The following is a 15,087-nucleotide window of genomic DNA, read 5'->3' as shown; positions in this document are numbered from 1 at the left end:
CCAAATTTCATGCTGAACCTACTTGTTGTATTTTAGTTTTCAACCAGTAAAGAAGCAAAAAACATTTTTTTATAATTGTTAATAAGGAAATAAAATATTTTTCTGTAGGACTGTTCTTTGAAGCCCCCAAAAAATAAAAAATAAAGTCTAAAAGGACACAATCTACTGTCATCTCAATGTAATGTGAAAGAATAACCACACAGCTGCATGACTCTGCATTTCTGTTTGGATCCAACCTCATGTCTAAATAATGTCACCGTTTCTGTGGCTTTGTGTGCTTCTCTACAAGGGAGAACAAACAGGCAATTCAGTGTTACTTTATTTCTTTACAGTGAGTGCACACACATTCACTGATAGGCAAACACAAGCAGCTAAGTCAGAGTCATAGAGCTGGAGCTCCCTCTATGGGCGACAGGTGACACGTGCGCCCTGCTGGACTGTATCCCAGTGACTTCACAGCTTGTCAGCTCTTTTGATAATTAAATCCTGACCTCAGCTGTTTCCTTTTTTTTCCCCCTTACAGTCGTGTAAGTGTGAATGTAGATCTGATGTCTCTAATTATCGTTGGAATAACACCCGGTCCCTGGATGGCTGCAAATCAGCGGGGCTTTAGGGCAAATTAAAAGCTGAATTTTCTCAAAAATAAAAATCTCAATTGCTATTCACTGTCAGACCTAAAGAAATTGTGAAATTTTGAAAAATTCAGTATGAAAAGTCCGGTCAAAGCGAAGCTGTTAAGAGCTGATGTTGGAAGGTTCTGCGGCTGTGCCTTTGCAGGATCAAGTAGGTGGAGGGATAACACACTTCCAGCCTTTCTGAGAGCTCAGAAGGGAGGCTTATAGGCAACTCTGAGTGGGCAGGAAGAAGCCTTACAGGTGGGCGCCAAAGTGACTGGGTTTCATTTTACAGAAGTGGCAAAAACAGACAAAGGAGAGTCTTGCACGAGGCTGAGTAGGATGGCTGCTGAATAATGTGCCTCCGGAGGAAAGCAGTAGTGTTTATTCCTGAAGATGATGTGTCTGTGTGAGTGTGTGTGTGTGTGTGTGCAGCGTCTTTTTTTGCTTATTCAAGCTCCTCTTCTTCAAACTCCTTCAGCCTGGCCATCAGTCTTGTTTGCATCTGGTTGATGTCAGATGTGTAGTTCACCTCCAGCCTGTAACGGAGCAGCTTCACGTCAATATTATGGGAGGAGAAGAGGTAGCTCAAAACACTTCAAAACCGTAAACATCCGGCGTTTCTACAAGGCGGACCTTTTTTTCCCTCAGCTGCAATTTCAAATTGAAAAAAAAAAAAAAAAAAAAGCTAGTTTTATCACAAAGTCTGCTATCATTTCAATCTCAGACGTTCCAAAGATGAATAAAAGGTTCTGTTTCCTTTTTGATAAGATTGAGACGAACATTTTACAACATCAACCTATGAACAAGATGTCAGAGGAAGACAGAGGCGGAGCGGATTCGCTGCAGGATGAAACACAAAGAAAAGGTCTGCCTCGCTGTTTAGACAGCAGTTAAAGACCTCTGCATATCATCCAGTGAGATGCAGCTGCCAGGAAGCTCTTGTCGAAAGGAACTCCAGCTACACGATGTGCTCATTCGTTAACTTTATGCTTTGTTTATGCAGAATGGTTCCCCTCCTAAAACCAAACGTGTTTTTTTTTTTAAATTTATTTTAAATGTGGGCCCATCTGTATTTATCGTCTTGGAAAAAAGTGTTTCCTTCTCAATGTGAGTTTGTCGACTCTGCTGGACCGAATCTGACTTTGAACTGACCTGGGTGTTATCCCTATGTTCAGGTTGCTATTGGAGACAGGAGTTTGAGCTTTCCTCAACTGGAACTCGGCTAAGATCATCTCTGGCGTCAGCTGGATTCCCGGACCTTCACACCTGCAACACAGTTTTACATGAATGACATCATGGGTGGAGGGGAAAAGGGAGGGGCTCACCTGGAGGCGGTGTGGTGTGTAAACAACGATGTGAGGGGCTTACGAGGTCTCTGTTAGCTGCAAATGATAATCATTGGGGGGGCCAGGGAGAAGAGGAGGGGCAGAGAGAGGAAGGATGTCTGTGTCGTAGTCGACAGACCTGCAGGAGAAACATGCAAATATAAAATAATCCTGTGAAAATGGATGTCTAAAATCTCACTCTGCACAGAAGCTGTGGGATTTGTCGTTTCGTCAGGAGTCTGTGCAACACAAAGAACGGCATTTCTGCAGGTTTCACCCACTCAAATTTCAAAACTGTTGAAGACCATTACAAATGAAATTTAAGACCTCTATTGAGACAAATGTACAAAAGAAAATTGTATATTAGTGCATATATATTATGCACTAATATATTCTTTATTTGAAGGGGGTTGAATAAGACTGACATAACACATGTCATGAACATGAATAAGCCTTCATGAATAGTTATGACTGTTGTCATAAAGCGTCATTCAGTAAATTATGACACTTTTAATACAAAGTTGACATTATTCAAAATGTCTTTGTTATGACAACTTGGCATTAACCAAGAAATCATTACTGATATAAATTTGTTATAAAAGTATTACTGATTGCACTGTTATTAAAGGTAAAGTTTAAAAGGCGAGTTAAAAACATTGTGAACCCTCATTTCTTCCTAATCAGCATTGAACTGTTCAGTTTGGTACCTAAAGCAAGAGCCTCCATCATGCTGGATGAGTGTAAATCACACTGTAAATCACACGCTGTTGCTATCTGGAGAACGGTCAGATGAAGAAAGTGTTTGCACAGAATAGCGTGCAAAAGGAGAACAGGACAAACCAGAGCCGTGTTTGCTAACACGCTACATCAAATATCACTTCCTTCCCGTCTTTTTAGGCTGAAAACTGAATAAATCATTATTTCTCCATGTTAGCCTCCATACAGACTGACCCAGATTCTTTAATAGAGACACTTGAGCTTAAGATGAACAACAGCACTACAAAAAGAGGAATGAATTCATCTCTCCTTCCATCGAGATTTAATTTATAGACTTTAAATAACATGTCTGAAAGTTGAGATTCAACTTATAGTGTATAAGGCTGTCCTAGCATTCTCTCTCTGACTCTATGAATGTGTTATGAGTAATGGTGGATATATTACAAGCAGACAATCTGACATTCAGCGACCTGGCAGGAGGTGGAGTATGTTGGACTCCTCCATTACATATTAATACGGGACAACCGTGATGAGCTGTGTTGTCTGTAATGCAGTGTGCCAGATGATGGAACGAACACCGAAGCTGGGACTACAACGAAGGATGTGGAGGGTTACAGCCTCTCCAGCGGCATAAACATGAGAGTTAAAACATGTCTGAAACATGACATGTAAGACATCTCACGTCAACAATTGTTAAGATGCTATTAGCTATGAAAATATCTCTAATTATGCTCGTGTAAACAGAGGAATTCCTCTAAAAGCGGGAAGCTTGTATTGCGTAAACAAAAAATGTAGGACTTCAAGTGGAGCCTTGGTTTTTCGCGTGAGAAATATGCAATATTTGTTTACTTTTTGTTACGGCTGAATTTGGTTTTTGGTTCTTGTTTTCAAATCGGAGGACGAGGCAGAAGCAGAATAAGTTGATGCTGAGATTACCCAGCATTCTTTAGGTAAAAAGGCTATTTTAACCTTCTGGTTAAAATGACAGCACTCGGCACATACCTACGAGGAGAGCTCATATTGGTGACTGGGAGGAAGACCTGTTTTATGTTCATGCTGGTTGCTTCCTGTTGTTAGGAAAGAAAAAAAAGATGAAACTGAATAATTTTAGAAAAAAAAAGCTATATTTTTCCCTTATTCATGAGTTGAAAATGGAGATTGGGTCCACAGAAAAATAAAAAAAGGACATCAAAAGAAACATAATTGCTAATTCCAGTTCTTCTGTCACATTAAATTCCAATAAAATGTATTGTATTGTTGTAATCTGAGAAAAAAGAAAGAAAATTACCTGGTAGTGAAGAAAGTGTGCCTGTGGAGTTAGTGGCATTAAGCCAGATCTGTTGCTCTCACAGAGTGCAAACCTACACAAACCATAATAATCGAATGTAAGAAGCTTTAAGAAAAATGAAAACGACAGTGTAAGTTTGCGAGGCTGTGTTTACTTGGGCAGAGCACAGAGGTGAACCTCCATGTCGCTCTCCAGGTACTTGGGCTGCAGTTTAAAGGTCTGAAGGCCCGGGGTCGGGTTCTAAATCAAAATGTCAGTAAATAAATAATCAGCCGGATGTGCTTCCTGTACGAATGGATGTGAAGTCACAACAAATCCCATCCGTACAAAGATTCTGAGAGGGTTTGCATTGAAAGGCCTGATGAGAGTTTCAGGAGGCGTGAAGGAGAGTCCAGCAGTCTCCATGTCCATCATTCTGTCTCCCTCTTCGACTGGACCCTGCACTTCCTAAAAGGGAGATAATAAATATGACAGACATACTGACGCGCATATTGAGTCTGACATACATTTTTCTTACATTACGGTGCGTCGTCGTTGCCGGCGCTGCAGCACGAAGAGGTCTGGCCAGCGTAGTGGGATAATAGGAGCTAAACGCGTCCCAGGCAGAAGGGGGTTGGTAACCCATCAGCTTGTAGTGCTGGGGAACCTGGACAGCAGCAACGTTAGCATGGTTAGATTACCTGAATCTTAGAAAAAAGTGAATGCATTTTTACCTTCATATTGTCTCAAAAAAAATCAACCTTATATTTACTCAAAGACAATCATTTTGTAGATTAGAAGCACAGTAAATCATTCTGGCTGCATGTTGCTATCAGAGCCTCCTGCCATATGTTATTTCAAATGCTCCACATGAACTCTGCTTTCTTTAATATCACTTCCTAGATGCACAGTCCTTCAGCACATCATATCACTTCCTCATATTATCCACACCTGCAGAAACAATCAACTTCTACGTGGTTCTTTATGCTGCTTTTCCCGCGTGTAAAACAAAGCAGCCACTTTGTACGTTCAGTCAGTATGAATGTGGTTGGATTTTCTGTTTTATAGTCTTCTTCTGTTTTCAAATCTAAGCAGGAAGGTTGTACCTAAAATATTCCCTAGCGTACCAGACAATTAATGGGTCATTAAATACTAATGAGGGAAGAACATTTATTTTTGTGAAGGATGAAAAGGTGAATAGTTGGTAAAGGCCACCTGGAGACGGTGCGGACATGCTCTCTGCTGGGTTTCCTTCTCAGTGCTCCTGTCTACAGGCATAAATGTTAAGCTAGCCGCTGATGCTAAGATAATGTGAGTGTGGGAGCATATGGCTGTCTGTCTCAGTAAAGAACTCACAACCTGACCGGTGTGTTCATTGCCTTTTGGCAAATGTCAGCTGGAAAAAAAGGATGGCGATATAATGCTGCTGTAAAAAATTAATATAGACAGGGTTCCTGCACATACTTCAGATTTCTAGAGTTTTCTATAATCAACAAAGAAATAAGCTTATATTTCTACTTTGGTCAGGTTTTAAATTTGGATGAGTGGATTTATAAAAATATGGAAAAAGGAACACATTTTGGAATTATAATATTTTTCCTTCACTTACATTTTCTTCCTTATCTAGACCTGGAAACCGCTCCAGACCCTTTCTATCATCTTACTATTGAATTAGAATCCAACACGCTGCTGGTTACATATCCGGTGATATATGAGCGCCAGGTGCTTTAATAGGTGCTGACCTGGAGGTTGAAGAAAGGAATGTGTGCTGTCACGGTCACGTCGATAGGATCCACAGGCAGAGCCACAAAATTCCTAAGAGCCTTGAAATATCAAGAAGACAAATGGACATTTTTATTCAACTCAACTCTGAGGTCCAGAACTCTGCAGGGCGTCTGAATCAAAGATTTAATCAGAGCACCAGCATCCCAGCTTCCTAGCTGATTCCATTGTTGGATCAATTATGTTTCCCACAGGAAGTAATGGATGAAAATTGCCTCATTTCTTCATGTCAAACTGTTTAATTGAAAATGTACTGGAAAAAAAGAAGAAGAAAAGCGTATTACATTATGCAGAGTTTAAAGGCGTTCTCACCGTGGAATTGTCCTCATGGGGGGAATTTGGGAAAGATGACGGCAACACATCGTCTGGAGATATGACACTTGCTCTGTCCTTAGCTAAGAAACAAAAAGATTAGCTGTAGATGCAGCATGTCATCCTGACGTTTTTTTACCTGAATAGTACAGATGATTCAAACCGTTCCCCTTCGACGAAGCCTTCTTTATACTGTCCACCAGTTTCTTTAAAGAGGCCAGTCTGCGCTGCATGCGGCATTGGATCACCACCTGGAAGGCAGACGCGAGCCTGTGACCGATTCGCCACAACTTCAAACTTCATGCTGACTCTTAATTATTTTCTGACATTCAAGACTTTTAGCTTCCTTCCTTTCTCCATAACAAGCTTCTAATGAGGTCCGGCGGACTCGGATCAGTTTCATTCTGCAAACTGAAGCCTTTGTGAAATTAAAAAAGTGGCTCGCCAGCAGCAATGAATCATCTTAGTTTCATCGAGTTTTCCCTTCGCTTATCTTATATTGTAGACGCCACATAAAGAGGTCTGCTTATATGCTAGAGTAATTAATATAAATAAGAACACTAATGGATCCTGACTGAACCTAAAGCCAATTAGAAATCTCCACCTGACTGAGCTGAAAGTGACAGGGCTGCAGGGGGGCTAACCCTCTAATGAGGCACACAGAGAAAATGACATCCGCCTTCATTCATTTAAACCGACTTATTTTTTTTTTCTTTGTCCTGGCATAAAAATTTACAGAGAGATATTATCCACTAACAATACCACACAGTCCACTCCTGATTTTTGCACTTATACCTTCCGAGCTGCCTGCTGGAAAAGTGTGAGGGTTCTCTGTTTCAGGTCCCAGTAAATGCTGGTGTACGACTGGAAGACCGGTGCTTCATCTTGATTCTGGAAAGGATTGGGGAAAACTTTACTAGAAGAACAGCTTAAGGACTCAGATCTGATTGGTCACAGTGGAAAAAGTATGAATATAATGGAATGGATAAATAGAGATGCACCGATCAGATATCAATATCTATATTGGTACCGATGTCGAAAAAAAAAAAAAAAATCTTGTTTATTTTTTACATGTTTGAGCAACTTTGTGAAGTTTTTGGTGTATTTAAGTATACAGTGCTGGTGCAGAGTTCTCAAATAAATGTGTTATTCAGTACATTTATATTTGTGTGTTTAAAAAAAAGAAATTTTTTAAATCAATTCAGTGAAGCTTCAGATATCTGTATCGGTATCGGTAGTGAAAAAAGTGGATCGGTGCATCCTTCTAAACAACCAGGTTACTCTCCCACCTTGTTTTCAGTTGTTCTAATGTTTCAATTTAAAATGTTTAATTTTAACATAACAAACAAAGAGAAGCTAAAGGATGACCCATTCGTTATCTCGAAGCATCCGTTTCGATGAAAGTTGGGTCTGCTTGGGAGCGAAGTCTTCATCTTGCCTCTCGTCTTTTTTTTTTACCTTTAACACAATCAGCACATGATTACTATTAGCATTCCGTCTATAAAACTACAATTAAAGTGTAATAAACGGTTTAGACTACAAATAACTCTCTCTTTTCCACACGCATCACCTGTCTGATTTGAAAGAAAAATGTAAGAATTGTGTAAATAAAAAGTGAGTTTTAGCATATAGCAAATAAAGCAGATGTTTCTGGGGGGGATTTACACAACATTTCAGCATTTGGTTATTGCAAAAGCACTTAAAAGAAAGGATTTCAACATATTTCTCTGCTACATCAAGCCTAAAATCTTTTGGCTGATGAGGAAATGTTCTCCTTGTCACAGGAAATAAGGCAGCCTAATTTAGTGATTTAATATTCCCAGGTGGTAAAACTCTTCCTGGAAGATTACAAAACTGTACGTCTGCATAAATGTTTGTGTTCTGGCCTTTAATCAGCATTTCATTCCTCCCATAAAAACAAGAGTTCCCATAAAATATAGAAGTAACGTGCTGTGATATGAGGCTGTAAAACAGACAACACTCCCTGTGCATGTGCATGTGTGTGTGTGTGTGTGTGTGTGAGTGGATTACAGCATCAGCGATGAGATGAGAAAGGAAGGGCTGTTAAGCTTCAGCCGTACAAAAACTCGTATTTCAATACTGAACTGGCTTTGGCCGACCTTGCCTTGTTTCTATGGTTACTAAATAAAATCAATCACTTAAAAGCGGAAGCATTTTTCACGATGATAAAGAGCATATTCAACAGAGAAAAACATTGAAAACATAAAGATTAAATTGACTTTTAATGGGAGTAATTTACACAACTGAAACAAAATGGTGGATTTAAAATATTATTTTCAAAATTTTAATTAAAGATCATTCATATATCAAACTGTATGGTGTTATTTGATGCCACTAATTATGCCCAACTGATTTGAAGCGGAGATTGCAGAAAATGTGATCATTCAGGGAAGCAGAAAACAAATGCATGCCACACTTTTCAGATTTTTTTGTTTTTGGTAAAAATATTGAAAATTATGAGATCTTTTCCTTCTGCTTCCTAAGAAGACCAAGAGCAAAAAAATGTGAAATCAAACAAAAGAATTGCAAAAGAATTGCTGTGATTACAGTAAAGACCCTAAACATCCAGATACCACGTGTCAAAAGTGCCCTAGTTAAAGTTCAGACCTAGTTTAATTAAAAATCAAACCTGAGAGTTGTTGTTTTCAGAATATTTTCAAATCTATGTATAATTTTACTTCTCTCTTCTTCTATAATGACACACAGGTCGCTCACATAAAATCCCTTTAAATAATTTAAAATTTGCGGTAATGACGTGACGAAATGTAAAAAAAGTTCAATGCTATAAATAATTAGTGTACTTTCTCACATACTGTTTACTGCTGAAACTCACCATGTATTCCTGCAGAGCCGTCTCTCTCTCCTCCAGTATCTGCTTCTGCCTTTTCTTCGACATTGGCTCCTCACCTAGATGAACTTGGCTGATTGCAACACACAGAAGAAATGGCCACATGTGGAGGAAAAAGTACAAACAACAGCGTGGAGAAATGTGCAAATGTAGAGATTTTCTGAAACCCTTTTCTTAGTTCTATTGAGGTTTATTAAGAAAGACTTCACCAACCCAGCAAATCGACACTGAGCATTTAAGATGAAATCCAGTTTTTGAGTTTTACCTACCATTTGATATAGTTGTATTGCTCCTCCTCAGTAACCTGCTGAACCTTTTTCATGAAGACAGCCTCTTTCACCTGACTGTTTAGATTTCCTTTCGTACCGCCGCAGGAAAAGGCTGAAGTTGCGTTAGCGCCGAGGACATAAAGCAAGAGACATCGGTTACAGTTTAATGGAAGCAAATTGAGTTATAAGAGACAGAACAATTGTTTAAAGGGTCACAGCCATGTCAGGTTTAGGAGTAAAATCATTGGGGTTGCAGTTTAGGTCTTCTGAATCTGGTTTACTCGTGTCTTTGATGAGAATTTTCGCCACCCCTCCAGGGCTACAGACATCCATGGGAGATGGTTGGGGAACATCCGCCTCATTTTTTACTGCCTAGAGAGAAGAAATAGCACAACAAATCTTTTCAAGACAAAGAAATGTATAGATCAAAAAATTAAATAATAAAGAGAAAAATGTACTAAATAGGAACCTTTAATTTGTCGGCCTCCTTGACTGAGGTCTGCTTGCTTTTACGTCCAGAAGATGGTAGGGAAGGACGAGCTCCGTCTCCTACGGGGGCTTCAAATCTGACATGTGGTGTTCTAACAAAAATATACATAAAAACAAAAAGAACAAAGCTGGAGTCTAAAGGTTTGAATAATAAAAATAAGTAAGGCAACTTAATAAGCAACTTTATTGGATTTAAGAGACAAACATGGTTGGCAAAAGTTGCAGTGTCTTGTTGGAGAATCCGTGTTCACTCATCTTTACAACTTAAATGTATTTTGCATTTTTATTGACTTTTCAGTCCATTTTTATTGCATAAATACCAACACTCACTTTAAATTTACAGATGATATTTTTACTTTTATAAGTTATAGGAATTATTAATGCCAGTTGTTCAAACAGGTCAAACAAGTTGCAAACAGAGCAGAAAATCTCAAATTAAACAAATATTACAAACTGAATGTATGAATTTTAGGAGCTGTCAACTATTTTGACAAACTGAGATGGAAAAAAAAAAAAAAATTCAATTCAATATGAGTTGCATAATCAGTCCAGAGTGACAAAATATTCAGATAAATCATTAAACATGGAGCTGCATTACATCAGAAAAACACTGGATGATTTATTCTCTAAATATTGCAATGTCGATACTGATTATGATTAATTCACCTCTTTATGGCTTATTCTCCATTTTCCTTTATGAAACAACGTCTGATAAAGTATTATAATCCAACAGCCTCCTTGAAAAATTGATCGCAGATTTATTACATAGTGTCAGCAGAGTGTCGTACGAGCCTGATTACATTAATGCAAAAATGCAGAACTGAATCACGGTGATTAAAATATGACTGGATAATCTTTAGTTTGTTGTAAAAACATCTTTATCCATGTCAGATAAGTCATTCTGGAGAGACACCAAACAGGCAGAATCAAACATTGATTCAGCCTCAAGGTCTAGATATTTATTTTTTGGGGTATTTCACATGCACATATCTTATCTATCATTTGGTTCCACTGTGGGAAACAACAAACACAGACAGAGAGAGGGGGAGGGGTGAGGGGGGAGTGTTTTATATGCTAAACATCCATTAAGAAGTATTATCTATTCTGATATCACTGCAGCAGCTAGCACGCTTTTTTTCTCTCCCAATGAATTATTAACTTTTGGGGAAGATAACAGCAGACAGTGAGGTGGAAGAAGCTACTGCTGCGTGATGGATGGCACCATCATTCTCATGGGAGCAGAATTAAACATTAGGTTTTTTATGCTAGCTGGAGAAATGAATGGGATGCTCTAATCAGGCACACAAAGCCATTTGCGGAGAATCTGTGTTTTCGCTTCAGACTTGTCTTATTGGCAGTTTGCTCTCGGAAAACCTCGAAACGTTTTTATTGTTTCATAAGAGCAACAGAAAAGAAAGAAATCATTTTAACTATTTATGTGGGACATCCAATACTCATGACCACAAGTTTACACAAACACACACACACACACATACACAGAGTAGAAAAACATAAACTAAAAGTTCAACCTCATTATTTCTCAGTGTTTACATCCCAATACTTTGTTGAGAAGTTTGAGATTCTTAACAAATCTCAAACTTTGAGATGCTGTACGTATGCATCGTTTTTTGGTTGCTTTACCTGAGAGGTAAATTGGGCCTGGAGAACCCGGTGATGGTGCACAAGTAGGGCTTGGTGTTGAACTGTGAGACGACCAGCTGGAAGGTGAACTGAGACGTTTCATACTGGAGAGGACAGAACGTCACGGTCAGCAGGACTTCCCCATTGGCTGGTATCACACCTGCAAAATAGGGTTTGCACGTGATCTGAGGCTAACGTCGCTGACTTTATGAAGATACCGACTGTTTGTTTTAGCTACATGCTATGTGCTAGCATTTCTGGTTAAAGTAAAACAGATTTATTTGAAGGTTGCTTAGTGCTGAACTAAGCAACCTTCAATGTTCCAATGTTCACAGACATTGGAGTCTGAAAAATCTCTAACATTCTCTCTTATTCTTTCTCTTTTTATTATTTAAACTGGTTCGATGCCAAAGAAAAAGATAAAAAGGTTATGTCTTTATTATACAAAGTATGCATCAAATACATTCACCACTCGGTACTTTTGGTCTTTTTCAGATACAAAAAGGATTTTTGTATTCGCCGCGCATTGTCTAGCGCCAGCCTTCAGGGCTTTTTGTACCCAGTATGAAACCCAATAATTTCAAGTTACTTTCTGTAATATCTTCATATTATTTAATAATGTGGTAATTTGACTGAGTTAAATAAAACCTACCAGCCTGAGAAAACTCATATTTTGGTTTGATCAATTAAAATGAGCTGGCACCAACACGGATCTGAACTACAATTAACGCAAATAGGGAGTAATATCAAAACTTTTTGTGAGATTTGAGAATGTTTATTAATTTTTCACTCCATAATTCATCAAAAGAACTGAATTTCCAAGGGAAATAAATTGATTTAATATACTCATAATTATGGAAATAAAACGGAAATGGATTTGGATAAAATTGTAACGTGTTTTACAGATTTGTTAGTTTAATCAGCGACTCTAGCTTTCCTTTAGTCAGTTTGTGTTGATGCATGTGTCCTGTTTGTTTCTGTTTTGCTCTGTATTGACCTGGCAACATGTCCAGGGTGTACCTGCAATGCATAAGTGGATTTAGAAGATGATAAAGAGAGATTCTTGCTTTAAAGTCAATTTTTATCATGCTACCTTCCTGTCTTCCGTCTATTTAGGGATTGAAGAAGATAGTGAAAACTGAACCATAAGGTCAACCTACCACTATTGTGTGTTTTCAAGCAGTGCTGTTATCTGTATAAGGAGAAAAGAGGGAGCCCATATCGGCATGTCCAAAAAAAAAGAAAAAAAAAACTGAAACTCATTTGTATCTTTCTTCTTCTCGTTCCAACAGTTAAGCCAGCTGTAATCCGGATCCCAAGTGCTTTTTCCGCCATCTGTTGTGATGCTTTCCAGACAACCGATTGCTGCTGTGTGGCAGCGTGTGGAAACTGGAGGGACCCTTCAAGTCCTGCAAATGCTTATATAATACACAACACATGGCTCTGAAGATTGGGGAAAGCAATGAAAGCACTTGCTTTGTCTAGTGGCTGGATTCTAAATCTGGAGGGCTAAAAGTAAGTTAAAGTTAAAAATAAACTTTCATTACTATAGCCACAAACTCCAATGTGTTTTGCTGTTTTTTTTTGTTGTTGTTGTTTTGTTTTTTTTTGGACAGATCAGCATAAGATAAGAAGAGTGATAGTTTTCTTCCACAGATAATTAAAAGTGTGGTGTTCGTATTTTTCATTATTTCCTTTTGATCGTCTTTGAGATGAAATTAAGCAATTTTACACATCTTTACCTGTGACGGGGTGGATGGAGTAGGCATCATGTGGCTGAATAATGCACACCTGAAACTCAAAGTCAACTGGACAGCTGCATCTCAGGGGAATTACATGATCAACACTGGAGACAGGGAAGAAGAAAAAGAAGATTTTAAAACCGAGCTTAGCTGCATTGAAGAATTCAAAGCGATATAGTCCGGGCAGATGGAAGGTAAAAAAAACCAAAAAAAAAAACGTTCCACACACACCTTTGCCCGAGCGGTATGGCGGAGAGGTCGATGTGAGTGGGGATGTGCAGGTCACTGATGACAGGATAAGCATGGACTGGAATTAACAGGTTCTCTTCATCCTTAAAAGGAGAGGAGTTGGAAAACGTTGAGGTGAAAGAAGTGTGACGAAGGTCGACCTTAACAAGACGCTAACCTTGCAGTGAACACGGATGCAGTCGCTGAAGTAACGCCAATCATCTGGGCAGAAGGCAACGTTCACAGTGTAGGCGAGGCCGGGGATGAGACGGTCCTTAGCACACACAAGGAGGCGAGCGTCAACACTGACTGGACTCAAGAACAAGTGATTCAGGGTAGATTCAGGTCAAGGGATACCTTTTTGGTGTAAGTTGTCTGGAAGTGCTTTGTTAGGGTTGGAATTATATGAATATTCACCGGTGCATTTGAAATGTTGATTAGATTCTGAGGGAGAAAAAGAGCTTTCATCAAGTCCTGAGGACCATTTGAGCTTCACCAACTCACAAATCGGTGTTTTTGTCTGGACCGGAGTTATCCTCACCACGGTCTTGGTGTAACTCTTCCCAAGCTCAAAGCCGCTAAAGTGAAGCTCAGCGGGTTCTGCTTCGATGTGACTGTTAACTTTCAGTCTGGCGTAGATTTCTTAAAGAGAACATGAAGACATGTTGAGAAAATCAAATAATTAAAGCAGCGCATCAGAGAGACAGGGTTGATGCACGCACTTGAATCCAACAGATGATTTGGGAGGACTTTGCTCCTGGTCTCCTCCACCAGCTGGCTCAGGGGCAGAGACCTCTCTTTCTTCTGGATCTCCGATTGCGTCTGCGGGACAGGCGGGGCCACCTCCATCCTGGAGAAAGGTAAGCTCTGCCTCCTCATGAGAGGGATGGCAGAAGGCTGGAGGGGAGTCAAGGAGACTGCTGTGTGTTGAGAAATAATAATACTGGCAAACCTAGAAATAAGCGATGAGAAGACAGAAAAAGGCAGTATTTATTCACATCAAATTTATTAGTACTACTATTATTTCTGTTGTTGCATGTTTTCTATGTTTCAGGAGAGAAAATTCAGACTTATTTCTGCAGAAGTCAAAATCCACTAGGAAGGAAGGAAAAAAGGATGGATGGTGAAAGGATGGAAGGAAGAAAAGATGGGAGGAAGACTAAGTGGGTTGAAGAAATAAAGGAAGGAGAAAGGAAACGAGGTAGAAAGAATGGAAGGAGGAATGGATGGACAAACGGGTATGAAAGGAAAAAAAAGGAAGTGGGAAGGAGGAAAGATGTTAAGTGGAGGAAATGAGGGACATAAAAAGAGTAGGAAGAAAAATTATAGAAGGAACAAAATGAAGCAAAAATAGAAGGAATGAAGATAGGAAACATGAAACAAACAACAAAAACAAGAGAAATAAACAAAGCAAGGAGGAAAAGAGAAATGAGGGACAGATTGGTGAAAAAATTAATAAACTGAAGCAACTTAGAGAACAAATTGAAGAAAATGTTCCATACTTATTCAGACCTGGGTTCAAACTTTCTGACTGCGTATTAACTCTGGTGGCAAAGTAAAAAAAAAAAATCACGCTGCAACAAATTTAGATCATTAGCTTACTTAGATCCGCATTAACGTAAACAAAAGTTATTTCGAGCACGAAACGTTTAATGACACAAAGTTTAATGACACTATTAAACTTTGCCATATTTCATGAATTGTCCTACCAGAGAAGAGACGTCTAAACACATTTATCTCTCACCGTTTACGAAACGGAACGCAACAGACGCCTATGTTACCATGGTGACGGGCAAGGGGCGAGGACAGGGGCGAGCGCGTTCCGTTAA

General features: G+C 39.1%; 1 protein-coding gene across 8 annotated transcripts; it reads right to left on the bottom strand.

The window, feature by feature from the left end:
- Positions 1-265: 265 nt before the first annotated feature.
- cfap221 (cilia and flagella associated protein 221) lies at positions 266-15,057 on the bottom strand. 8 transcript variants are annotated; one of them, XM_016673859.1, is made up of 26 exons: positions 14,968-15,033; positions 14,771-14,832; positions 13,981-14,210; positions 13,800-13,900; positions 13,616-13,702; positions 13,437-13,532; positions 13,262-13,362; positions 13,031-13,134; positions 11,289-11,448; positions 9,628-9,739; positions 9,440-9,530; positions 9,159-9,270; positions 8,875-8,962; positions 7,389-7,478; positions 6,816-6,911; positions 6,184-6,271; positions 6,021-6,103; positions 5,669-5,749; positions 4,465-4,593; positions 4,275-4,394; positions 4,102-4,187; positions 3,948-4,020; positions 3,662-3,726; positions 1,986-2,081; positions 1,770-1,883; positions 266-1,153 (listed from the first exon to the last, which is right to left on the bottom strand). In XM_016673859.1, the coding sequence occupies exons 3-26, from the start codon at positions 14,135-14,137 to the stop codon at positions 1,063-1,065; spliced, it is 2,421 nt and encodes an 806-aa protein (XP_016529345.1). In that variant the 5' UTR covers positions 14,138-14,210; positions 14,771-14,832; positions 14,968-15,033; the 3' UTR covers positions 266-1,062. The 8 variants fall into 8 exon arrangements, with proteins under 8 accessions (XP_016529345.1, XP_016529349.1, XP_016529350.1 ...); XM_016673863.1 differs by having other exon boundaries at positions 13,981-14,178; XM_016673864.1 differs by lacking the exon at positions 14,771-14,832 and having other exon boundaries at positions 13,981-14,178; positions 14,968-15,057.
- Positions 15,058-15,087: the final 30 nt, after the last annotated feature.

Source organism: Poecilia formosa, unplaced genomic scaffold, assembly GCF_000485575.1.
Source record: "Poecilia formosa unplaced genomic scaffold, Poecilia_formosa-5.1.2 Scaffold83, whole genome shotgun sequence".
Taxonomy (NCBI): Eukaryota; Metazoa; Chordata; class Actinopteri; order Cyprinodontiformes; family Poeciliidae; genus Poecilia; species Poecilia formosa.
The sequence above is the reverse complement of the archived record's forward strand: the minus strand, read 5'-3'. Positions and strand labels throughout refer to the sequence as shown.